The sequence below is a fragment of the Sceloporus undulatus genome, chromosome 5 (genome assembly GCF_019175285.1).
Source record: "Sceloporus undulatus isolate JIND9_A2432 ecotype Alabama chromosome 5, SceUnd_v1.1, whole genome shotgun sequence".
Lineage (NCBI taxonomy): Eukaryota > Metazoa > Chordata > Lepidosauria > Squamata > Phrynosomatidae > Sceloporus > Sceloporus undulatus.
The window spans coordinates 107,802,562-107,828,698 of record NC_056526.1 but is presented as its reverse complement, the minus strand read 5'-3'; the positions used below and the strand labels follow the sequence as shown (position 1 = coordinate 107,828,698).

At 39.6% G+C, this 26,137-nt stretch overlaps 1 protein-coding gene across 2 annotated transcripts in view; it reads left to right on the top strand.

Moving 5' to 3' along the window:
* The window catches only part of SEMA3E (semaphorin 3E), a 201,463-nt gene that overhangs the window by 93,252 nt on the left and 82,074 nt on the right, over window positions 1-26,137 (top strand). For both annotated transcript variants that reach the window (XM_042466429.1, XM_042466428.1), the window contains exons 2-3: window positions 12,207-12,367; window positions 22,635-22,694. In XM_042466429.1, coding sequence (XP_042322363.1) covers window positions 12,207-12,367; window positions 22,635-22,694 — 221 coding nt within the window. The remainder of the gene's footprint in view (window positions 1-12,206; window positions 12,368-22,634; window positions 22,695-26,137) is intronic.

Genomic DNA, 26,137 nt, shown 5'->3' with positions numbered 1-26,137 from the left:
TAATAATAATAATAATAATAATAATAATAATAATAATAATAATAATAATACATTTTATTCATATCTCCTGCTTCTCCCTTCGGATCAAAGCGGGATTACAACAGTAAAAACATCATAAAATACATATAAAAACATCAATCAAAAATAAAAAGAGGAAGAGTTGTTACAGTATTGCTCACAGTCATAAGAATCGAGTCATCATATTCAGATGTTCAAAATCAGATTAGAGGAGATCTGTTGGATAGGCCTGCCAGAAGAGATCCGTCTTCAATGCCCTCTTGAAGGCTTCCAAAGAAAGCATAAGACGGATCTCTTCTGGTAAGTTGTTCCAGTGTAACTAAGCCGCTGGTCAGCCAACTGAGCTCTAACCACTATGACTTCACTGCTGTGATTGAAATCTGCCAGATTGTTTTCTTTACCAAGCTCCTTCCACCCAAGTAGGTTGTGTGTTCTAACAGTGAATGAGCCACCACAGCTCTTATGGAAGAACAAGTGAGCATACCACAATCTAGCAAGGCAAGTGACCATATAGGCAGGTATGGATGAGAGCTGCGAACCAATCTGTCTGAAGGTAGGGTTGCCAGGTCAAGACTAATCCAGGCCTGAGATTTTAGTGCCCAAACCTCAGACATAGAGGTGAACTCTTGTGGCATCAAAGGAGACTGGCCATAATGATGTAACAAAAGGCTACTCTAGTTATGTCATTAACTATGATACCTTAAGCATCAACCACAGTTGGAAGAGTGTGCCATTCAACTAATGCTAATTTAAAACGAACAAGATCTAACAAGTGAGGATAATAAACATACTCTCACATTTCAAGGCAGTGTTCTCTCCCTGATATTTATCCACATTGTCTTGAGGTCTGGAGGCCGAGCCCTGAGATTTGGCAGCTCTGCCTGAAGGGCATCAGTCTAGGGACAACAGACAAGATAGCTAAAAGTATAAAATACATAGGGAAAGTCATTATTCATGTTGCAGAGAGGGTGCCTGCAACAGTATACTAAAAACTATTTGAACTACGTGCATCAGTGAGAACATATTTGCTTTTCAAATGGGAAGGGGTGTTTTTACCACACTGGGACTATCATGGCACTAGGATTTATTGTGTGTGGCAGATTTATACATGGGCTGTAATACATATCCCCACCCCACCCCACACTGAAAGTTTTACTGTTATTTTACTGTGTCTAGTGGGTGATACGTCCTACTTGCAGTATTGAAAGGTAGTTAGAGTAAGCCATGGACAGTCACAAAATGAGGTCACATGGTAATTGAGTTCTTCCAGTGTTTTTAAAGCTTGCTGGAGTATTTCAGTTTTTTTGGAAAAAAACAAATCCACATAAAGATTAATCAGAAAAGATTATTTGACAGAAGACAAAGGTTGTCCCTGACTTTAAGACTGTGACAGTGGAGACAGCAGGACAGTACACAGCAGGTTAATTTGTACATTTGTGTTTATTACTAGATAATTTGCAGCATTAAGTGATTGCTTATTTATGTGTGTTGTGTTGTTTAAGTGTTGGACTAGAACTCTGGAAGACCAAGGTTTCAATCCTTGCTCAGTTATGGAAACCCACTAAATGACTTTGGGCAACCCACACTCCCTCAAAGAAAGGCAATGGTACCCCCCCCCAGTACAAATCATTCAAAGAAAACCATGTGATAGGTTTGTGTTACAGTCGCCATAAATTGAAGATGGATTAAAGGAACAAAACAATGACAACATTGTTATTACAGGGAAAAAATACTTACCGCTTTCTTATATCACTTCAAATACCTAGGTTTTTGGTGCCACTTCACATAATAATGTATGAATAATCAGGTTCAGCACATGCTGTGAATGGAATCCTCAGATCTCCAGTCTGTTTCTTGTCCTCAGGGAGAGGAGGAAGAATCTCAGGGTGAGAGGGCTATCTAGAAAAGTGTGTGTATAATTTGCATGGGCCAAATAAAATGTCCTTCCCATGTCCTCTGGACAGGGAATCTGGATGACACAGGATCCAATCCTCATGTCTGCTGCAAACAGTCTGGATGACTCGACCAAACTTAGCATGTAATACCCTTGTAACAGATTTTAATAACTTACTGTTTGCTCCAGATCTTTCTGGAGCACTCTGTTGCAATGGGGGAATGTCTGTTTGCACACATGTCCCACTGTACTGCCCAGCACAGGTCATGTGTCATTTGATTGTTGCTGGGTGCCTCATACTGACCTCAGAATGATTGATATGCTGCAGTGGCAGCCACGGCAGGTGGAGAAGGTCAGGGTAGTTTTGGAGCCTGGATAATCTGGACTGCTCTTGAAGTATTCTGGCCTGTGGGGCCACCACCATAGTCCTTTTTATTTGAATGGCATACTCTGTGTTTCTATTATTGATATTTAATGACATTATCTGGGCCATCATTGTGTATCACCATTGTGACCTCACCGTTTCAGTGGAACCAGGGCCTGCCTGCAGTGACTGTAATGTTTTGGACTTTTTTTTTGGGGGGGGGGAGAATGCTCTTTCATTTATTACATATTAAGATAATATAGGCATGGGACAGACCGACCGGAAAGGATAGCCTGCTGGCAGCCTAATTTCCTTCAGAGGGAAGCTGCGTGATTGCCAAATCATGCGGCTTCCCTACGAAGAAAAAAGAACCCAGAAAAAATGGGTTCTTTTTGATCCACAGGGGTGGTATAACAAGTGTGCCACTGGCACACTCGTCACGTAAGCGCCATGTGTGAATGCCGCACGGGGCTTATGTAACAATGGCAGTGCCTGTGTACACAGGGCACCGCTATTGTTACGCCACATGCATGTACAAGGATTAGGGACTTGCAGTTGCCGCGTGGTCCTTAACCCTAGAATTGTTGCCGGTACATCGCTTGTTGGTGGTATGTACCACGCCGTAGTTATGTATGCACTGTGTATTAGCTGTTACATAGTAAGGATCTGTCTGGAGGAGGTAAGAGAAAGCTGGGAAAGAGTGGTGATTGGTAGAATGTCTGAGGGGATTTGGAAAAATCTAGGATAACAGTGAAATGGGATAGAAGAGTTGCATCTGTCAAGATTAGTTAGTTAGAGTGGTGTTTAGGAGTTTGAGTGGTGAGGAGAGTGGGTCAGGGTTAGTTATAACCTAAAAGAAATAGTGAAAGATATGTGATTTAGGGGTCAAACAGATGGGCCAAATAAAACAATTTCCACCTGCTTTGAAGGCAGGGCATTTAAATGACACACACCTCCAAAGCGGGCAAAAGCCATATTGAAGCCACACTCTGGGGCGAAAAACAGAAGAAAAAGAAGCCAGGATATTTTGACTTAGCCCAAAATATGCATACCTTTGACCCTGCATAGAAACACATCAACATTGAAGATGATGGTCTTCTTTTTCTTGATCCTGGAAGGAAAGGAGAATGTTCACATTTGACCATTTTCATGAGTGGTTTTTGTGCACTTTTGTAAAAATGCACACTACTGGAATATGTGATAACTGTAGCCTTGTTTCTGTTGTTGTGATCACTAAGACTATTCATATGTATATGTCCTTGACTTGAAAAATGGAAATGGACAGAAAGAGCAAAAGGAAAGAGGAATTTTGGCAATAGCAAGGTATTCCAACATCCCTACTTCATATCTTCTGTATAAGACAATGCCCCAAATTATAATTTTCTTTTTTCTAATGTATTTCAGTTAGACATGCTCAGTTCAGCTTCATAGCATACATCACACATATATTGCTGAAAGTGAGATTGTCTGTCCACATAACCTTAGTGCTTTGGCAGAAGAATCAGATTTATTACAAATTAACCAAAACATCTTTAACCATTCCAGCACTGTATATGATTTTCTGAAATGCCAAGGGAGGAAAAAGCTTTACATCAATTCTTCTTCTTTTTAAAATAGCCTTGTAGATTTGGTTAACATTTTAATAGAATTTTCTTCCAAAACTGAAGGAAGACTGAAAATGGATATGTGAGAACTTATTTGTTTGAATATTACATTAGGGTTTCTATTAGATTATAATTACCAGTGTATTATTGAATTAGTTGATTTGAATGTATAGTTTATTTGTTTGGAGAGGAGCATGTCCCTCAGGCTAAACTGTAAAAAAACCCTGTGCAAATTGCTTAATGTTCATGATGAATCCCCCCTCAACCCCCGTGCCTTGTATGGAAACACCAGTCTTTTGGTGGAAAGCGGGGAGGGGAAGCAAGCACCATAATTCTTTGTGATCATGAACTCTGGTTTCAGTTGGATTAAGCTAAGAATCCCTGCCATAGATCTTGGCAGGTTTGTTATGTTTCATATTTCCATTGTTAAGATCTAAAAACAGATCAGTTTCAATGACACCAGCTGAATTTGATATGTGTTCACAACGGAGCATAAACCAAGTACTTATAGGAGATGACAGAGGAAAAATTAGAAGAATAATACAGAGTCATACAGAGCTCTTTAAAGACCTAGAGAGGCTGTAACCAATTTTACAGTGTAGATGTGGCCTATGTTTTTACTGCCTTTGGGTTCTGTGCAATAATAGCAACCAGATTCCACAGCAAAAGTATATAATAAAGTGTACATTGCTTGTCTTCAGGATGGCTTTAGCAAAAAAACCTTGTCCATACACATAAAAAAACACACACGTATTAGTGCATGGATAAATTTTTGACATTCATAAACCACTTAACCTCTCTTGAGTACAATAATGAGCCCATTTAATTTCAGATGTTGTCTTGTCTTTATAAATTACAATTTACTTTGAATCTCTGATTTATGGCACGGGACCATTTGAAAGAAGGCATACTTTTGAACATTTCTGCACTCATTTGAACAGGATAGTTTGAGGTACCCTTCTCATTTTCTGGCAGAATCTGCAATTGCTCTAGCTGCCATTTAGCCCATTTAGTAATATAATAATACTTATATTCTAAGTATCATATAATTTATAACAGACAAAGGAAATGTGAGAGTAGGCAATCATTCAGGAATTTGCCTGCAGTCCAATTAAGATGCTACTTGTGTGTCTTGGTCCTGTCCAATGCTATTTTGTCAATGGTCCAAAACACACTGAAGAAAAATCCAGTTTGAGATCACTTTGACTGTCCTGGTTTAGTGCTAGGGAATCCTCAGAAATGTAATTTATTGTGGCACCAGAGCTCTCTGTCCGAAGGCTAAATGTCTCACAAAACTACAGTTCCTAGAATTCCGTAGCATTGAGTCAGAGAATTAAAGCATTCTCAAACTAGGTTATTTCTGCAGTGTGTTTTGGACCAAAGTTTGAAAAGAAGCATCATGTAAAATGTTGCTGTGTTTGCTTTTTATGCCATTTCTGGTAATATTTTAGATAGTGTTACACTGACAGGAAGCCCTGAAGCTCAATGGTAGATGGCATATTTTGCATGTGTTCCTGGCATCTACAAATAGAGATGAGGTTAACTTGTCTCTTTAACAGCAGAATCCATTGCCATTCATTGTAGTTAGTGCTGATTTAGTAGAATTACTTCATATAAGGGTACTTGCTATCACAACCAGATTACTACCTGGCATCTTTGGATATCCTGGCAGGGCCCATCACTGACACCTACCCCTGGGACCTTTAAAACATGTTTTCTGGCCCAGGCAACCTGCTGTTCCCTGCAGTTTCGCGCGATGTCCCCAGTGTAATTTTGCTGTGAAGCATGATAGAAAATTAAAATGGCATCACAGATCCTTGAGCCATGTGGCAGAACTGCTGCTCACCACTGCTGTCAGGTAAGCTTCCCAGGACCCACCAGTTACAGAGGTATCCCATCAAATGATCCCAAATGAGGCAATACTGATCCTATAATGTGATAAATAATCCCATCAATGCGCCTAACCACACTGCACTTTTTTTTTTTACAAACACTACTAAAATAGCCTGGGATTGGATCACATCATACTTTATAATTTTCAGACTCAGCAAAGAGCATTTTAACTAGGCTTCCATAAAAAGAATCTTAATAGGCATTGCAGATTCGTCTCACTTTATAGTATCTGATTAGGGAAGCAACCAACTATACATCTAGTAGCCTAGGCAGCCAGTAACAGCCCATGCTATTCATATTGCTGTAGTGCCTACAGCAGTCACCATATGGATTGCTATGCTGAGTCTCTGTTTCCTTTCTGTCAGCCATAATTATGGCTTCCAACAATTTGGAATGGGAGCAAAAAGACTCGGAACCTACTATATGCAACAAGATATGTGTCCTGTATTAGTCCAGATGGGTGGGTGGAGGAGAACATTTCTTCAACAATGAGCATGAAGTGGCCAGTTTGTGATAAGATTTTATTCTTCCTTTGCCAACCCTGATCTCTATGAAAATTGTGAAACAATTGCTGGTAAAAGTTTCTGTTGGTGCCAATGAGATTTTTGTTCCTTGTGCTAGTTGGAATGTAAGAGGCAGCATTCATGGAGATTATGGCTAGGGTTATCAGGGTAATACCCACAACTTAGAATGTTACTTTATGAAGCTGAACCACCATTCAGTGATGGAGGGCTTCATCATTTCTTTGTATTCAGTCATTTGAAAAATAACTTTCTAAGTTCTGGGCTAAAACCTATTCTTCCCACATGTTGCGATCCCCATAAAAAATCACTCAAGACTCTAACAATTAAATAAACAGAAAATTCTGGTGTGGTTGGGAGTGGCACACATAGCATCACATGTATTCAGGGCTCTAAAGTCTGATAATGTCATTCCACAATGTGAATACTTATAGTGTTAATATACTGTAAACAGCCATGAATCACTGTAATTATGCCTTTTGCCCTGGCAATGCCTTAGCAACTACACAGCATACCCCAATGCTTAAGATCCAAAGCAGGCCTGCTTACCTTTTGACTCTGGCTCCTCTTCTGTTGTCCTCAGGCTGAAGGAGAAGAATCTCAGGGGAAGCACTGCCTTGGAAAATGTGTGTGTGTGTGTGTGTGTGTGTGTGCGTGTGTAGTGCTCATTTGTTAGCCATATTTGAATGGCATATTCAGTGCATCTGTGGTTGATGCTTAAAGTACAGTTAGCCCTTTGTACCCACGGATTCTTTGTCTAAAAATTCAACCAACCACAGCTTACACACACACACACACACACACACACACACACACACACAAAAGCAAACCTTGGTTTTTCTATTTCAGATAAGATACATCATTTTACAGTGCTCCCTTCCCTTATGCGGGGGATCCATTCCAGACCGCTCCCTCATGTAAGGGAAATTCTGCAGATGCTCAAGCCCCATTAAAGATAATGGGACTTGTGCCTACGACAGTATGTAGTGTGTGTGCCACAGGCACATGCTCCATTATTTTTCTTGGCACATGGCACCGCTTCTTCTGGCATGGCTTCACCCATGTATGACGCATGCACACTGTACTACACCACTGTATATAATGGGACTTGATCTTCCATTATATACAGTGGTATCCTCAGGTTCTGGATCTTAATTTATCAGGTTTTATAGCATCACTAGGGTCTAGCCCCTGTAACAGGCAAGGTGTCCTTCTTGGGTCTCAAGAACTAACTTGGTAACCCTATATCAGATCAACAACAACACATTTTATTGATTAGTCAACTGACCGTATCAATAGAAGAGAAAATACAAAATACATAATACAAAATCTAAATGTTAGAATATCCAAATGCATACAAGGATAAAAAAAAATGATCATGCCTAAAAACCCATATAAAATTAACTAAAAAGTTAAAACAAATATAAGTAAAAGTAAAAAAAAACCAAATTATGTAAAACAAACTACAGTATATTAGATCAAGCAAGCCAACTACCAGTGGCCAGTGGTGCTACCTCAGAACAGGGATATTGTCCAGCCACTAGATGTCATTGGCAGACCAACTTTGGTTTGCTGAGTATGCAGACATACTCAAAAGTTCTAGAACCCACACATTTCCATTATCATTTTAGTATTATTTTTTGTTTAACTGCTCAAAATAGCACATGTCTCAGTAGCTCAACATCAACCATGAAATGTATTGGTAAACCCACACCAAGGGACAATGCTGAGCATTTGAGCTACTAAGAAATGGATTTTGCCAAGGTCAACTGATGGAGACATGGCTGAGAGAAACTGTACCAAGATTTATGCTAATGTTCTGGAGCTGACATGTTATCTCAGCTACAGTCAATACACACTAAACAAAACCAGGGACATTTGAAGTAGAAAGGGCACCAGAGGAAACAGTTCATAAAACTGAAATCAGGATTACCCCCAATAGTCAAAGACACTTGAGAGTTAAGCCACTCTGTTCTTGGGAGCTATTCAAACTAAGTGGCCACTTCACTAAGACCATAGAGAGGCTACAGTAGAGAGATATATAAGAGGGCTGTGTTTAAGTTAGTCATAGTATTGGAAACAGAGGCTTTGTAGTTGTATCCTGAGCTTAATAGACTCATGGAATCTGCATTAGAAACTTTATCAAGTATTGCCTCTTCCAACTAAAGTTTCTTAAATACTGCCTTGCAATTATGTCTCTTGGCAGAAGCACAACTTCCCATTCATTGAGGAAAGAATAACAAATCCATATGAATCACCATCTTACTTGTTAAGAATGCCAGAAAGATTTGAGATTTTTTCCGCTTACATATAGATCCCCATGTTACAGTTAAGTGTCCAGAACAAGTAATGGATTTGAAAATTGATTTATGTGAGGGTGGAAGGAAGCTGTTCGTCAGTGTGTACCGTGTCATGCTGTGAAGGCATTTATGTAACAGTGACTCAGGCTTGTTGTGCTTTTGAATGAGAAGTGATGTACAGTAAAGCCTGGGCTTTCCTTTTGAATGGAACATGAGGTGCAATTAAGCCCATAGCATATTATCTGTATAATAAAAATTCAGACATTGTGAATATTGTCTTTTAGTGAAAACCATATCACAACCTTTGCAGATACATGTATAAAAACAATCAATACCATTTTGTAGACAAAATACATTTTTAAAAAGACAATGCAGAGTTCTATGTATTTGAAGCACATATTGACATGCCAGAATTCCTGTCATTCTAGTATTTCTGTTTTCTGTGATGTGCTCAACATTTTATAAGTAATTTTCTAAAATGACTCATTTTATTTTACACAAGATTCAAAAGACACAAACTACAGGATGAATTTAAGCCTTTAAAGACTTTATGTAACCAAATCCAATGAGATGTCAGTGCAATTATCTTTTACCTTATCAGAATAGATCATTGATCATCTTTATTCCCACAACTTTTTTGCCATCTTTCCCACTTTTTTCCCCACTTGACTACTTTGCTCATAAATTATAATAATGATTTTAAAAGGTGGGGATGTTCTGAACTTATTTTCCCTCCAGGTACCAAGAAATCAAGACAAATTATATTCCTTGGTCGTTTGGCAACATCCTGACAAATATTCTGGGGCTTAAGAACTACAGGAAATCCATCTGACAGTCCTTTACTAAATTGATAGTTGAAGACATAAGATGCCGTTTAGATGGTCTACTCACATTACATGTTCTTTGTAGATTATTACATTATACAGTTTAGTATATTATTGCCAGAGACATATGGTAACCTGGATAGTTGCTCCATAAAGAAGTCCTGAAAGGGGTTCCTTGAATGTTTGGCAGGTTCAAAATGCCAGTCATCAGTGTCCCACATCTGGAAAGCATATTTACTGAAAATAATCTTCATATAATTAAGTGTGATTGAAGAACACTTCAGAGACTTCATAAAAGGTGTGAAGCAGGTCTGTTTGGCCCAAAAGATGTATTGCATAAAACCTATCAATCTCTTTGGCCTTGATAACTTTTTTTTTATAACTTGGTATCATTTGTTATCACACATATGTATTGTTTTTGTGTGCCATCATTTTGACTCCAACTCATGGCAACTTATGGAATACGGTTTTCTTGTCAACCTCAGGCCAGTATACCATGCTAAATCCCACATTTATTCAGAGGAGGTCCAGCACTACCTTTCTTTGAAGCTGAGAGAGTGTGATTCACCCAAAATAACCATCAGTCTCCATAGTTGATCAGACATTCAGAACTTGATTTTCCAGAATCCTAATCCAACCCTCAGACCAACCCACACTAACTCCCACATGTGTGTTTGTTCCTCCAGTTTTTAAACCCATTTCATTCTCCAATTTATTCTTTGATTTACTCCAGTTTATGAGTATTGGCATTTTTATTTTTATTTTTATTTTTATAGGGTGGAGTAACTGAGAGAGGGATCACAAGGCAACTGTAATAAATACAGCTAGAAAGCATTATGTAAAAAGAGAAGGTAATTCTCCAATAGAAATAGGTTAGATGTTGTTAGCACAGTGATGCTCAGAACTACAGGATATCGAATATGAATTTCCCCACTTTAGAAATCTGGGGCCTTTATGAGTCACCCACTTCTACCAAAGCTCACAACATGTTTGCAGCTGCTGCCCACTAGCCTTCTCTGACATTTTCGGCCTTCTTGAGTCACAGACGTGAAAAATCTCTTAATCCTTATTCAGGTATCCTGAGTCCATATGTGGTAAATGCGTAAGGAATGTGTGTTCCCTGTTGCAGTTTCCACTTCCTCCCCACTTGCTCAGAGCAACATTTGGAATAAGAAAACCTACTTATCAGTGGACACTCTCCAAATGATCAGGGATGCTGATAATGGTGGTTTTTTTTTAAATTCCTCTCAAAATTATGTCCAGTGTGGAATATACTTTTCTCCAAGCACATTGTCAACATTTTTTATTAAGCTATACACCACAGTCCTGACATCTGAACTATTTTCAAGTTGTGCTGATATTGTCTCTATACTAAGAAGAAACCTGAGATCATTCTCTCTCTCATATATATATATATATATATATATATATATATATGAGAGAGAGAGAGAAGTTACAAGAGTTTCCAGGCTCCAGACTTAATTCATCGGACACAAACCCTGAGCACCAGGTTATGCCTTTTGAGATTTACTGAATCTCAAATACATATGATTCTGATAACTGTTCAAGGCTGGAAAGAATAGCACCAGCCTCTTCATGAAGTAGTGTGAGATGGCCACCATAGGGAGCGGATTTAGAGTATCATGAAGAGGTAGGAAATTATGAGCTATTCATTTATTAAGATTTTGTGAGGTGTTTACACCAAGAAAGGAAAAAGAGGGTCTTGAATTATCTTTTGCATCAGAATCCAAAATAACATAACTAACCTAGAGTACTGTGTACCTTAAGTTGGGGAGGGGCATTTGGCATGCTACCTCAAGCACAAAGTGTCTTGAACTAATCATTCTAAAGAACTTAACATATGGACTTCTTTTAATTTTTTGTATTAGAAAGATTGTGATCAAAGTAGTATTGGGGTGCATCTACACTGTAGAAATAATGCAGTTTTACACAACCGTAACTGCTGTAGTTCCATCTTATGGAATCCTTGGATCTGTAATTTTACAAGGTCTTTGGGCTTCTCTGTCAATGAGTACTGGTGTCTCGCAAAACTACAAATCCCTAGACTCTGTAAGATGGCATCACAACAGTTAATGTGGTGTCAAATTGCATTATATCTACAGTGTAGTTGCACCCTCAGAGACAATTACAAGAGGAGTAGATATGTTTCGCAACCCTTAAAGATGAATGCATATATTCTGACATCTTTGCTGGTGTCAGTTATTGTTCTATTATAACTGAAATGGAATATATAATCAGAGAAACTGTCAATTCAGTTCTGAAGTGGTGTCATATAAATTGTACTCAGAATCCATCCATCCAGAATCCACCCAATTTACACTTCTCAAAATTCTTAGAATTCCATGCCTTAAAAAGAGCATGCATCTTGTCTTAATAGAGTCAGATCAACATACTCCAATATAATACAAATATACAATCCTAGAAAGTAGAGGAGTAGAGAGAATTTTCCATTCATTTATTTTTTTCTGGTAAAGTTATTTTTTTTATATATGAAAACAATTTTCTCTGTCATGAAATACAAGAAGGAGGTGGCCCAATATGTCTATGACATATTGAGCAAAAGGATTAAATTGAAAAGAACTACGCCCAACCTTCCTTGCAAGCTGAAGAGATTTGAAAATGATCCCCACATGTTCCACCAAGTTAAAAGTAGAGAAGATCTTAATTTCCCAGAACCATTTCCCTAATTCCCCAGGAGAAGGTGAACATGGCGTCATGAACATAAGGCTGTTCAATATTTATAATGCGTACTCTGGTTGTATTTCAGAGCTCTGGGATTTGAACAGAACATCAGTCTTTCACAGCCCGTCTGGATACCTTGGTCTTCATGTAATGCTTCTGGACGAATATCAAGATCGACTCTTTGTGGGAGGAAAAAACCTGGTGTATTCTCTCAGCTTAGACCGAGTCAGTGAGAAGTACAGAGAGGTACTGTAACAATGCCTGCACTCCCCTCTAATAGCAAAAAAATTCTTCATAGCAATTTTCCATGAGAAAGAAGAAGACTATTAACAAATGATAGAAATGCAATAGAAGGGACATAGTCCACTGGGAGTATAATTTAAGAAATGTCATTTTAAAATATCTATTTTAACTGATTTTGTGTAAGTTTGGTTTTGTTTCTAAATTATATTCTTAGCCTTTATCATGAATATGAAGGTCACATAGAAACAAAGTAAATTAAATGTATATGTGTGTGTTTGTGTGTACATATTTATTTTTCATTTGTCCCTTACATTTGAGTTACATTGAGTTTTGCATGGATTTCTTTGCTTCTATTTTGTCATGTCTCTGCAGTGATTATTCTGGGAGATATAGTCCTACCTCAAAAAATAAATCGTTGCTTTGTGTTAGAGGTGGAGATTGATTTGGCCAGTAGCTCCACTCTCAGAAGACAATAGCAAGATCTTCCTATACCAAACTGGTATAGTAACATTTTAAATGAAATGGCTCCTGTCCATGCCCAGTGTCTTGAATTATTTCCATTCCTCTTTGAAATTCCAGTGTCTTTCTGTCTGAGTCTTCTATCTCAGTTTGAAAAATGCCAAATCTTATATGGCCCAAGTAATGGTGATAGAAAAAAATTCACTTATTTTGTGAACTGTCTTTGTTTGTTTGTTTGTTGTTGTTGTTGTTTTAAAAAATAGCAGGGCTAAAGAATATGTGGCCATCCAGTTTATAACCAACATAGTGAGGTGTGATGGAAATTGTGATCTAACAACATTTGGAAAGCTACACATTCCCCCGGCCTTGTAAAACTAGTTCATTCATAAAATTCACCCATATTGGGGAAATGTAGCTATTCCTACAGGACAACTGTTAGACCTGTGTCAAATTCATAGGGAGTCAAAAAAATGATTGACTCCCAGAACATGGTTTCTGTGGATGACCACTCATCATCTTAAGCTGAACATGGATAAAACAGAGATCCTGGCTTTTCACCTGGAAAACCCAGTTCCCTCTCTTTCATGCCTTTCACTGTGGTTTATACGGTTACATAATGGTTCTGTCTTGGTTGTCAGTAACCTTGAAGTCCTGCTGGATCATTGTTTGTTCTTACGCCCCTTTATCGGGGCAACTGCAAAGGCATGTAACTTCCATCTTTTGAACATCTGTAAGATCCATAGATTTTAACCATCAGGACTACCCACTTGCTTGCCCAAGCTTAGGTTATTTCTCACCTAAACTATTATAATATCCTACTGGTAGGTTTGCCTTCCTGCTCTCTCACTCCTCTGGTCTTAATCCAGAACATTGCTGATTGGGTTGTTTTAAATTTCTCCAAATATTCACATCTCTCTTCCCCTCGTAGATCCTTCTATTGGCTACCAGCTCAGGTTAGGGCTCATTAGAAGCCTTTGGTCCTGGTATTAAAAGCCCTGCACTTGAACCTCCCCCATTATCTGGCAGTTCACCTAGCATGGTAGGTATCATCTATGAATTTAGCATCAACAAAGGATTATTGGCAGTTCCACCAACATGCATGGCTCTATCAAGGCTGTGAGCCTTTCAGGATCTGGCTCCACATTTGTGGAACAATCTTCCTTTGCACCACCAGCTGGAAGAGGATCTCACTTGCTTTTGTAAGGAGTTGAAGATCTTCCTCTTTGATTCAACAGATTAAGTTGCTAAGTGTGCCTAAACTGGCTGAGATGGGTACCAACTGATACGGATTTTATTTTTAGTAAATTTGTATATTATTATTATCATTGTTATTGTTGTTGTTGTTGTTGTTGGGGACTTATTGGTTCTTCAAAGTGGCATTAATTATCATCATGCCAACTAGAGTTAGTACAGGAAATGTACTGAGTTCCATTTTGGATACACAGAGAAAGTGTGACAGTGATAACTTGCCCTGCCATTTTTCCATATAAGTACATCAGTTATTGTAACAGTAGATGAAGTATGCCATAGTTCCTTCTTCCAGGATAGTTTATAAAATTGTGAATTGTAAACCATCTAATGCCTAGTCCTCTGTCTAACTCCTAGTTCGCAACTGGGGTGTGGGGACAGACAAAGGAACTGTAATGATTGCTGCCAGCATTGATACATGGGATTGTCTTTTTCAGGGAGGTAAACGTATTCCTTTACAGCTGGTATTTTGGTTAGAACCATTTCCAAAATGGACGAATGCCTACTGCAATGTGATGAATTCAGTATCCATTCCAAAAACAATTAAAACAATCCAGTATGGCAAGTGTATGGTAGTACTCCCCACTTCCATATCTAGCAAATAAAAACTATCCCAGAATGCATATAAATAAAGACACTAAATTCCTTCTTAAGAATTTCATACTTCCACTGTTTCCTGTTTTGTTTTCTTTCCAGAATCACCCCCTGTACACAGAGACACATATGGATGAACAATATGTAGGGCAGGCTTCCCAACAGGCCTCAGGCTTGGAACATGTTACAATCCTTGTCAGGCACCATCCCTTATTGCAGCTTTCCCCAACCTGCTGACAGCCAGATGTACTGGAGAACAACTTCCATCATCTTCACCCAGCATGTCCAGTGGCCATTGTGACCGAAAGGAGTTGAGATCCAACACATCTGGAAAACACAAGGCTGGGGAAGGCTGCCATAGAGGGTAGCAGGAAAATGTAAAATGGAATTTGATTCTGGTAGCTTACATAAGAAGATGCACAACAGATGTTCTGTACCTTATAAGATAAAATGTTTGCATGTCATGATTTTTGTTCTCATCTTCCGACTGATGAGATTTTCAATTAGGATTGTGTATAGGTTAAATCACATGTGATTTATTCGTCATCCTTTCACTGATTCATTGATTAAATCTCAATACCATTTCCATTTATAGCAGTCTCAGTACAACAGCTGTTGTAGGAAAGTGCAAGATATGTAATACCTATCTATTCTAAATAAAATATAGCATTTTATGATTTTAAAGGCTATTTTATTTTTATTTTATTTTAAATAAAAAATAAAATGGCCTTTTAAATTAAAAAGATAAAATAAAAATAAAAAACACGTTTAAAAGGCTGTTTTACATACTATCCTTTCAATTAAAGACAGAACTAAAGTAGTACAAAAACAACAATAAAAACACAGTCACGCTGAAGTATTCTTACATTTCTGCATCTCGCTTATGAGTGGCAAAACCAGGAAATGACAATTTTTAGAGAGCAGTGTTAATACTTGCACCTTTCTTTAAAAAATGTAAAAGTGGGATTAATAAAGATATAAATATAATTCTAATCTGATCTAGTCATAATAAAAGACTAGTTTCCCCCTCTCCTAAATATAACAGATAAATAGTATTCTCCCTCAATTGTATTAACTCCTGTAATAATGGATCATGAATCCCTTTTAATTTTACATCTTGTGTAGAAAAAAAAGAGTATGGTTTTTGGATTCAATTGCTGTGTTCAGGTTTCTTCAACATGGACTATGAAGTGAATTTATATTGAGGAAGCTTGGCTTCAACCTGACACATGGGCCTGATTTACAAACACATTTAAACAAGGAGAAACGATTGTCCACAGATATATAGTCTTCCACCATTAAACAATTCAGTAATAACTTAGAAATCTCACCAAGAAGGAACATATTAGAAATCTCCAAGGATGAAGCAATAGACTGGGTGGATATAAAATGCACTTGGTTTTCATGAGGTAGCAACATGAAAATAACTTAATTGACAAAGAATGTGAAGCGGCTGCTCTCTGTGGACCTTACACTTCATGGCTATTTCTCCAATTCCTCAAAGTTCACTTAGTTCAAGGCACACATTTAAATTATTTAAGAGGATTCACACTCTGCCATGCAGTCTCCTGTGTGTGCATGTGTGTGAGAGTATACAGTACATGTATGCTTCTTTCCATTCACATGTACAAAAAAAGCCTTGTACATTCTCCAGTGTTTGGGAAATTCAAATTCTGTTTTATTTTTTCAGTTAGTTGTATCCCTCTCTTCACACAAGGAGCTCAGTCATATCCTGAGGGCTCTTTCATTTAGGATGGAATAGGATTTTGTTCACTCCAATACAGTAATTTGAGTTATAATAGAGAGCTGGAGCTGGTTATAATACGCTTTTCTTTCTCAAATGATTAGGACTTCCTGAGAAGATTTATAGAGGATCTGGGAGTCGTGGCAGCTTGTATATGCATAATTCTTGTATGAGTAATTCATTTCTTATGGTCATGTAATATATATATATATATATATATATATATATATATATATATATATATATCTTTTAAACCTCTCTGTTTATCCTTTTCTCCAAATCAGGTAACAAACTCGGTTGCAACATAGTTTTCTCATTCTCAGTATTTCCATACCGTAAAAAAGATATTTTTGTTTAAGAGTGTCAAAAGGCAAAGCTAGGCATTAAGATACAGAGCTTCCTCCAAAAACCTCTTTCCCATATTGTATTCTCCAGTTACCCTAATGGTTCCATGAAGCCCATGGGGGGGAGGTTCTGTGTAGCCATTAGCCTCCTCCCAGAACCCCTTTCCCCTAAAACAAAACAATACAAAACTATTGAAAGCTTTTCCCCCAGTCAAAACTGCTTTCTTATAGCTCAAAAACAAACAAACAAACAAACCAAACTTCAGGAGTGTTTTGTTTTTGCATTTATGTATTGTTTCAGGGAACAACACAAAACAGCAAAAAAGTCTAGCTTGAAAGTAAATGGAAATGTTCAGAACATAGTTTCCATTAAGTCCCTTCAGCCCTAAATGTGTCCCCAACCCAGACAAATGCTACATACAGCCTACTAAACCCTGGCTGCACGGCTTAATTTCTGCAATGCGGCAGCAAAAATAAAGTGAATTTTTCTTCTAAAACAAAGGGAGGATACAGGCTGGCAGCTCCATGCCGCCCATCTTTTACCTCTCATTGGTGCCATGCCAACAGCACCACGTAGCACCAATGAGCTCTCTAAAAAGAAGCCACCTAGAGCTTCCGGTGAGCACCATTTGGGCATGCTGATGCCTGTTCATCATCATTGCAGGCCCCATGTTGGTGGGGATGTGGCAAGATGGTGCATGGGTGACGGAAGTCCGTATTGGGCCAAAGTTAACAGAAATCTTAAAGAAAAAATGAGGTCTTTCCCCCCAGCTACTGCAAGAGTGTCCAATTTTGTTTGTTTGTTTGTTTGTTTGTTTGTTTAAACAGTTCTATTCTGCCTTTTATCCAAAGATCTCAGGGCAGCTTACAGTAACATAAAGTTAAAACAATAAATACTTATAAAAGTTTAAATGAACAAAAATATATTCAATAATTTTTCAGTTTAAAAGCAACCAGTTTAAAATGGGTTAAAACAATCTTGAATGATATAAAACTATAAAAAATGTGCAGCCTGTATAAAATCAGTTTGGCCTGAAAGCTTTTTTGAGTAGATAGAAGCAGAACCACTCTAAAGCAGTTCTTCCTACTCCTATCTTTGGGAGCTGGTCCAGTAAGATGCCGTAATCAATGGTATCAAAAGTTTCTGAGAGATCCAGGATGATGAACAGGGTAGCAATCCCATTAGTCTTTACCCCAGGGTAGGTTGTCAGTCAGAGCAACCAAGACTGACTTGGTACCATACCCTATCTTGAAGCCAGGCTGGAATAGGTCTAAATAATATCTTTCCTCCAAGAACAATCTGAAGTTGTTCAGCCACCACACATTCAAGCACTTTGACCAAATACAGGATATTAGTGATAGAGTGGTAGTTATCACATACATCTTGACTCAAGGAGGTCCTCTTCAGGAGAGGGTGCATTACAGCCTCCTTCAAGGCAGCAAGTACCATCCTCTGATGTAGTAAGGCATTTACCATGCCTTGGACCCACCCAGTCAGTCCACGTCTGCTAGATCTTAAGAGCAAGATGGGCAAGACTACAGGTGGTGGGACAGTTCTACTCAAATGTCTTATCCACATCATCAGGCTGCAACAACTGAAACTGATCCCAGAAATATTGAACAGATAGCACAATGGATACCTCCCTAAACTCTGCAATAAATGTGGCATCAAGTTCTGTCTGAATATGAACAGCTTTCTGCTCAAAGTGCCTCGACAATTGATCACATCAGACAATTGAGGGTTCTAATCCTGGCCTCTCTAAGTATGACTCCAGTAGGCTCTTCACCACTCAGAAAAGCTCTGCAGGAGAGTGTGCTGAACACAAAATGGATTGGCTTCTGGATGAGAGTAATAGAATCTTTATAAATGAGAGCAACTCTCTCTCCCTTGCCACCCAGTCTAGCTGATGCTGCACTAAGTATCCAGGTGGACAAAGCTGGGATAAGCTGACATTACCAAGCTTGTCCATTCAGGTCTCCATGACACATAGCAGGTCAGCCCATTTATCCACAACCAGATCAGGGATGTTGCTTGTTTTATTGCAGAGTGACCTGGCATTTAGCAGCAGAAGCAGAGCAGAGCAGAGCAGAGCAGAGCAGAGCAGAGGACAGGCTGATAGGGCAGCTTGGATCTTGAGGGATGGGAGGAGCAGGAACGTAGCCAGGAGTTTAGGAATGGGTTAGGGGTTCCAGACTAAATGCCACCATTATATTGGGGCTTGGGAGGGGCGGCACAGCAGCACGCACCATTCATTTTTCTAATGGACCGGGGGGGGGGGGGCCGGGCCCCAAAAACCCCCCCCCCCGTCTACGTCCCTGGGAGGAGGGGGGTGGATAGAAACATAGGATAGATAAACATGGGATTTCAAACAGATACCCCCTATTTCCCTTATCTGACCTGCCCAAACTCCAGCATTGTACCTCTCTCTTTCCAAGATTATGTCAGTAGAGGTACCCTGTAACCTGCCCCCCTCCCTTGAGTCCCACATGCACATGTACAGACAAAAAAAAAACCTAAGAAATTTTGATGGCACAGTGCAGCCCCTGCTGGATCTGAGAAAGTAGGGCAATTCCAAACCCATCTTCCAACCCAGGAAGCTCCCCACCCCTGCAAGTAAAGGAATTAGTTGATGCTATGAATATGCTTTACAGAAGGGCTACAAAGAATGTACATCTAGCCCACTATAATTTTTCTTCTTCTTCTTCTTCTTCTTCTTCTTCTTCTTCTTCTATCAATTAGCCTCACTGTCTCCAGCAGATGAACAAAAAGGGGGGATGAAATGGTTAGGCCAGTTAAATATGTCCATCTAAAAGGAGTAAGGTGGTTGCACATTCAGCTAAAATGAAATGGGAGGGCACCCAACCCCACTTAAAGCACTGATCTTTGGTAACTATTCCACAGACATATTTTAAATCTGCCCTCTGCTATCATTGCCGTATAACCCCCAAGCCATAAATTGCTTACATTCTTCACATGTTTTTGAAGGTGAAACAAATGTGGTGCATACAGAAAAACTGCTAGTGATGAAATTTGCAAAATGTTTCATGCACTGAGTCATGGACATGACAGCTATTGAATAATTCTGTTCAAATGAAAGGTCACACACAAAGGTCAATAAAGTGTGTGATAGTTTAATGTCATTCCAGCTCCGGTACTCTTGAGAAATCATTGAGCAACAGTGATTTCCAGCTTGCCAAAAAGTTGTCATCCTGGCAAGTGCCCAATACCAAGTCAAGGATGTAGTCATCCTGAGGAATTCACAAACAGTATACAACACCAAGGAAAAATCACACATGGAAGGCTAAAGGCCACCATTTACAATCAATTAGTTTCTGGCTTTGGGTGCAGTACAAATGCAGCTTACATTATCTGGGTGGAAAATACTCAGCAATTAAACATTTGTAATCAAGAAAAGAGAAAGCATTGTGAAAGGACTATAAATTAGCATATGTGCTGTCTGTGCATATATGCAAAAGAATTTTGGCCAAGTTGTTTTCCGCAGGAACAAGATGGATTTGTTCATGGTAAGAGCTATTTGTTGGCTCAGTAACCTGCTGATGCAAAGCTATGTGTTTGCAAGTTCTTGAACTTCATACTCTTTTTCCATCCCTTGTGCAAAGATGGCAGAATTTGGCTCTTTCGTACACAGACCACCCAGACATAGAAAATATAAAATAACCCATTATCCATTTCAGTATGAATTATGAATATTCTGCAGTCAGAATTCATTATACATTTGGTACCTACACAACGCAGGTATGCCTTAGTTAACAAAGTGAGTGTATTTCTGACTATCATGTCTTTAACCAAAAATTTGGTACTGAGGAAAAATAACACTAAATAAAGACTAAGGAGACATTCTTATCCCATAAAAAAGAGTAGTTCAATATGTTTCAACAAACTTTTTATTGAACGCTAACAATGTGTACATGTGAAAGGAAAATACTAGGCCAGTCAAGAGTAGCATAAGTAGACAATAAATAAAATTTGAAATTTCTACAGACCACTTGAAGGCTTCTTCCAAAATGCATCTAGGAATGATTTTTTCTTTCACCAGTCTCTCCTTTTCTTACAATTTCTATTTTGCTGGCCAAATGTACTCACCTTGTTTTTTACACGGGAGAGCAAATTCAGGCTTATCGGCTGTCCTCTTTTCTTTGTTTTGTTATTCACGCATGTTTAGTAAGGGATTCTGGAGACAGCTGTTCTTTACATTGCCTGTTGTAAGCAGGCAGCAAAGCTACAGTCAGCTCAGTTGGAAAAGAATCCCATGTTTTCCTAGCTCAAGCTTAGTTGCATTATTTCCTAGAAACACCCTGTTGCAACCAGGCACTGTGTTCATTTCTTCAGCCCTTCCTCAACATCCTTCCCCACCAATGCTTCAATTAAAAAAAACTTCCAGCTGGACATAGAATGAGGGGGGAAATAGATTAAAGCTAGATGGGTTTTAAAAACTGTAAAAAGGAGCTTTTTGTTAACTGAGGGGCTATACAGACTGGCCCAAGGGGGCGTTCTGCAGCCACACCTTTACTGGCTGGATCAGGGCTGCAGCAACCTCACGCTGCAGCCTCTATCCAGCCTCTGGAGGGCACAAAAAGGAGGTGCAAAAAGCAGCTCTGTCTTGCAACCTCCAAAGGGTGCCATAGTTGCTTTATGATGACCTTTCAGCGCTGCATCATGTAGCCATGATGGTGTGCACCGTGTGGACCAGCACATGCCAAAATGGCACCCTGTGGATGGAGTTAGGGCACCCAACATGAGGATGCTGCACCATGGCTCCTCCCACAGGCCGGCACAAAGTGCCGGTCTGTATAAGCCCTGAGTTATGGTTCTGTAAGATTTGTAATTGTGAGTTTCAGCAGCATCCCTGATCCTACGGTAAACCACATGAGACTTTACATTATCTATGCAAAAGTATTACTACCAGTTGCATCTGGTTATAACCTATGACTGTTACAGGCAGTTTTCATGTTCAGAGGTATTTATTCATTAAATTAGCATGTGCTAGTAACAAAAAAGGGAAGGCTATCACCTTCTTCTTGTGAGCTTCCAGAACAAGATAACTGCCTTAGATGAAAAGACAATGTTGGACTATTAGGAAATAGACAAGCTAACCACATTTGGCAATGTTGATAAATGAAGTTGGTGTATATTGAAAATGTTTGCGATAAAGCAGTTTTAAGTTGTAATCAAATATTGAATAATCAAGTGTTCAGAAAGCAGCAAATATTCTTGATCTGAAATACTGAGGTTTCTAGGAATTTTTTAAAAAATATTTAATTGTCTGTCACATAATCTTTGGAGCTTATCCCATGGTTTACTAAGTCGATTTTTCACTTTTTAGGCTTGTATTCAATTATTAGTCTCAATTAGAGCATGCCCACTGAATCAATGGAACTTACATTACTGATTATCTATCACATTCACATTGATACTGTGTGTCTGTTCTAGCTGGATTAACATTGGGGTTTAGAGGAAAAGGACTGTGTGGTTGCTAGCAGTTGCAGTCCCATAACATGAGGAGTGCTGCATGATTCTCACTCCTGATTCAGGTCACAGTCAGTTCAATTCGCAACAGGGGCTGCTTTGTACAGTAAATGAAAAGTCATGTATCACCTTGCTAAATTCACAAGGCCAGTATAAAATTACAGTTCCTTTAGTACCTGTCTGAGACTTGTCAGAAGAAGTGATGAGAGTACTCAGTCTTATGTGCAGTGTATATATACACTCAAAATCAAAATGTGAATTATCATTGAATGAGAGTAATATATCATTTATATATTAATATTGGTGCCATCTGAAATTTAAAATTATCTTCTTGATGTCTTTGGAGGTAAGCTTCTTATATAGTCTGTTAACTGGTTACTTATTTTATTGCAGATTCATTGGCCAAGTACATCCCTGCAAGTGGAAGAATGCACTATCAAAGGAAGATATGCTGTACGTATTAACTGTAGAATGTCTTTGTTATTCTTTAGCCAGTAATAGCAATAGCAAGTACATCTCTATACTGCTTATCAGTGTACTTAAACACTTCCTAAGTGGTTTATAATATGTATGCCAATTGCCCCCAACAAGCTTGGTACTTCAAATCTTGATTTTGCCTCTCTCTTTTCTTTTCTCTTTCTAACTTTCTCTCTCTCCCCCTGTAATGTATGCCAGTTGACTCTTGTCTTTTAAAAATGAGTAAAGAGTGTAGTGCTCCTGACCATGAACATCATACTAAGAGAGACAATCCAAAAAGTTTTGAGATCCTGTATATTATTTTACTGCAGTCTTCTTGGCAGCCAGAGAAAAGTAAAGGAAGAAAACCCTTCTGCTTTATAAAAAAATAAAGTCAACACCCTCCCTCCCTCTCTCTCTCTCTTACGCACACACTATAGAGAGGGCATATCTCATATCTTCCTCTCAACCTGAAAAACTACTTCTCCCTGTGAAATTCATGTCAAATTCTGCATGCACATGTGAATTAAGGTTTCTCTTTGGGCTGAAGGAGGGACTGGAATGATCTCAAATCCCTTCATGAGTTCTAGATAAGTTTAAGCCACAGATCTTTCCTGGATGAAATTAAGCTCCATGTGCTTTTAATAGCAGGGACCCAAATGCAACAGGTGCAGCACTTCACCGATAGGAAAGCACATGTTGGAGGAGGCTCTGCCTGATGAATTATGTTTATTATGCAGCTGAAGTTTGAACTCAGAGGTCTTGTGTGGGGAGGGGCAGCCCAGCTGCTCCAGTGTCTTTGTTATTAAGTCTGGAGGAGGAGGAGGAGGAGGAGATGATGATGGTGGTGGTGGTGGTGGTGATGATGATGATGATGATGATGATGATGATGATGATGATTATGATTATGATAATGTGGTTATAGCAGCAGCAGCAACACACACAATAAATACTTTTTCATTATATTTTCATTATATTGAACCATAACCCCGTCTTCACCTCTTATCACAGGCTGAATTAGTTCTCACAGATAGGATTCTCAGAACTCAGAAGCTGGCCCCACATCTCAGGACCTGGCCTCTTTTCTCCAGTTCCCAATGTTAAAGGGAAGAAAATCTCGGGAGAAGAGCACTGCCTTAAAACGTGTGTGTGTGTGTGTGTAATCTGGATGCAGGTTGAGGCATCTATTTGAACTGGTGGGGGAGAAGGAGATTTTTATTTGAATGGATGTGTGTGTGTGTGTGTGTGTTTTAATTTGACTGACATCTCTGTGCAAGTACTTAATGTAGTATGCTTAGTTCCATCACCAAAACGTGGCCCTTGGACCTGTTGTAATATCACACTGTACCATTGCAAAAGGTCATTGCAAGGATTTTGGCTCTGAGATATTCCCCACTTGACAACCTGAGTCTGTTGCTACACTACAGAATTAATGCAGTTTGAAACTATTTTAACTATCATGGTTCAGTGCTAAGGATCCATGGGAGTTATTTGTGGCACCAGAGCTCTCTAGCAGAGAAGGCTAAATATCTCACAAAATTACAGATCACAAAATCCCACGAACTCCATTAATTTTGTAGTTTAGATGCAACATGAGTTACAGATAGGGATGCCATATCCTGCCTTTAGGCGGGACAATCCCGCTTTTGGTGGTGCTGGCCCGGTCCCGGTCCGGTTTTATGCCAAAACCGGGACTGCCCTGCCCACGGCCACATCCGCTCCCACGTGTGCCTTCTTTGTGGCCACGGGGTCCTCCAAGGTCTCGCTGAGGCCTGGGAAGGCTCTCCACGGTCCAAGCTCCGGCCGTGGAGACGCTCCCTCCAAGGCCCCGGCAAGGCCTTGGAGACTGCTCCAGGGTTGGAGCTCCGGCTGCAGGGTCCTTCAAGGCCTCGCTGAGGCCTGGGAAGGCTCTCTGCAGTCCGAGCTCCGGCCATGAAGATGCTCCCTCCCGGGCCCCGGCGAGGCCTTGGAGGTGGCTCCAGGGTCGGAGCTCCAATTGCAGGGTCCTCCAAGGCCTCGTTGAGGCCTGGGAGGGCTCTCCGTGGTCCGAGCTCTGGCTGTGGAGACGCTCCCTCCTGGGCCCTGGCGAGGCCTATATATCAAAATGTAGGACTTTTTTTAAAAGTCCTACATTTTGATATGTTGTCCTACATTTTCCCGGTTTGGAGGTCTTCCCTTATGGCAACCCTAGTTACAGAGCTTTAGAGGGAAATGGACTTTACCAGCTGCCCCTTAAACTGTGTTATCTTAACAATAGTATAATAGTAAAGAAATGTTTACCCCAGCTTTAATATTCCTGTAATAAGCAGAGGAAAAATATTGTTCATGTTTTCCACTGAGCTGGCACAGAGTGATATTATCAGCTACTTCAACAGAGAGTATAGGATGTTGAGAATCTGGAGCGTGTCCAAAGGAGGGCGACCAAAAAGGTGAAGAGTCTAGAAACCATGCCTTATGTGGAGAGACTTAGGGAGCTGGGTATGCTTAGCCTTGAGAAGAGATGGTTAAGAGGTGATACGATAGCCTTGTTTAAATATTTGAAGGGATGTCATATTGGGAATGGAGTAAGCTTGTTTTCTGCTGCCCCAGAGAATAGGATCTGGAACCATGGATGCAAGCTACAGGAAAAGAGATTCCACCTCAACATTAGGAAGAACTCCCTCGGAGGCTGGTGGAGTCTCTTTCCTTGGAGGTCTTTAAACAGAGGCTAGATGGCCATTTGTCAGGGATGCTTTGATTGTAATTTCCTGCATGGCAGGGGCTTGGATGGTCTTTGTGGTCTCTTCCATCTCTATGATTCTATGATACAGCCTTGGCATGGCGATATAAATGCATGTAAATAGTTGCCCCATCCTTTTCATGTTCTTCTTTGTAGTCTCTGTTACTCACTCAAATGGCCTATCTGTGGCTGGGCAATGCTTCATTCAGAACCTTTAGAGCTGGATAGAGAACTTTGGCCCTGGTATCACCCACCTCCAGGCAGCCTTACACCTCAGTTCCCGCCTAGAGACCTCAGTTCCCTTCTTTCTGCTGCTGTAGCAGCTTTTTAGGAACACTTCAGAGCTTTCACTTTCATTTCCCAACATGTACAGCTTTGGCCTGTTTTTTACTATTTGATTTATCTCCATCTTTCATCTCTTGGAATGGTGCCTCTCTGTTTCCTCCCTTCATTGCTATCTCACAACCATTACAGCCTATTTTTCAGGATGTTAGTAAACTCTTGTGTTTCCATCACCACCTGGTAAAGAAACTTCTAAGAGGCTAAAGAAACTTTCACACACCTAATTGTGAGACCTACTTCACCATGGCAATTAGACCATGCCCTTTGCCAGCTTGCACCCTTTGAACAGCTCATGACACGCAACCTTCATCTTCCTATTTAGAAAACTCAGGGCTGGTTCACTTTATTTACAATTTCTCCAACACAAGGTAGTCCTTCA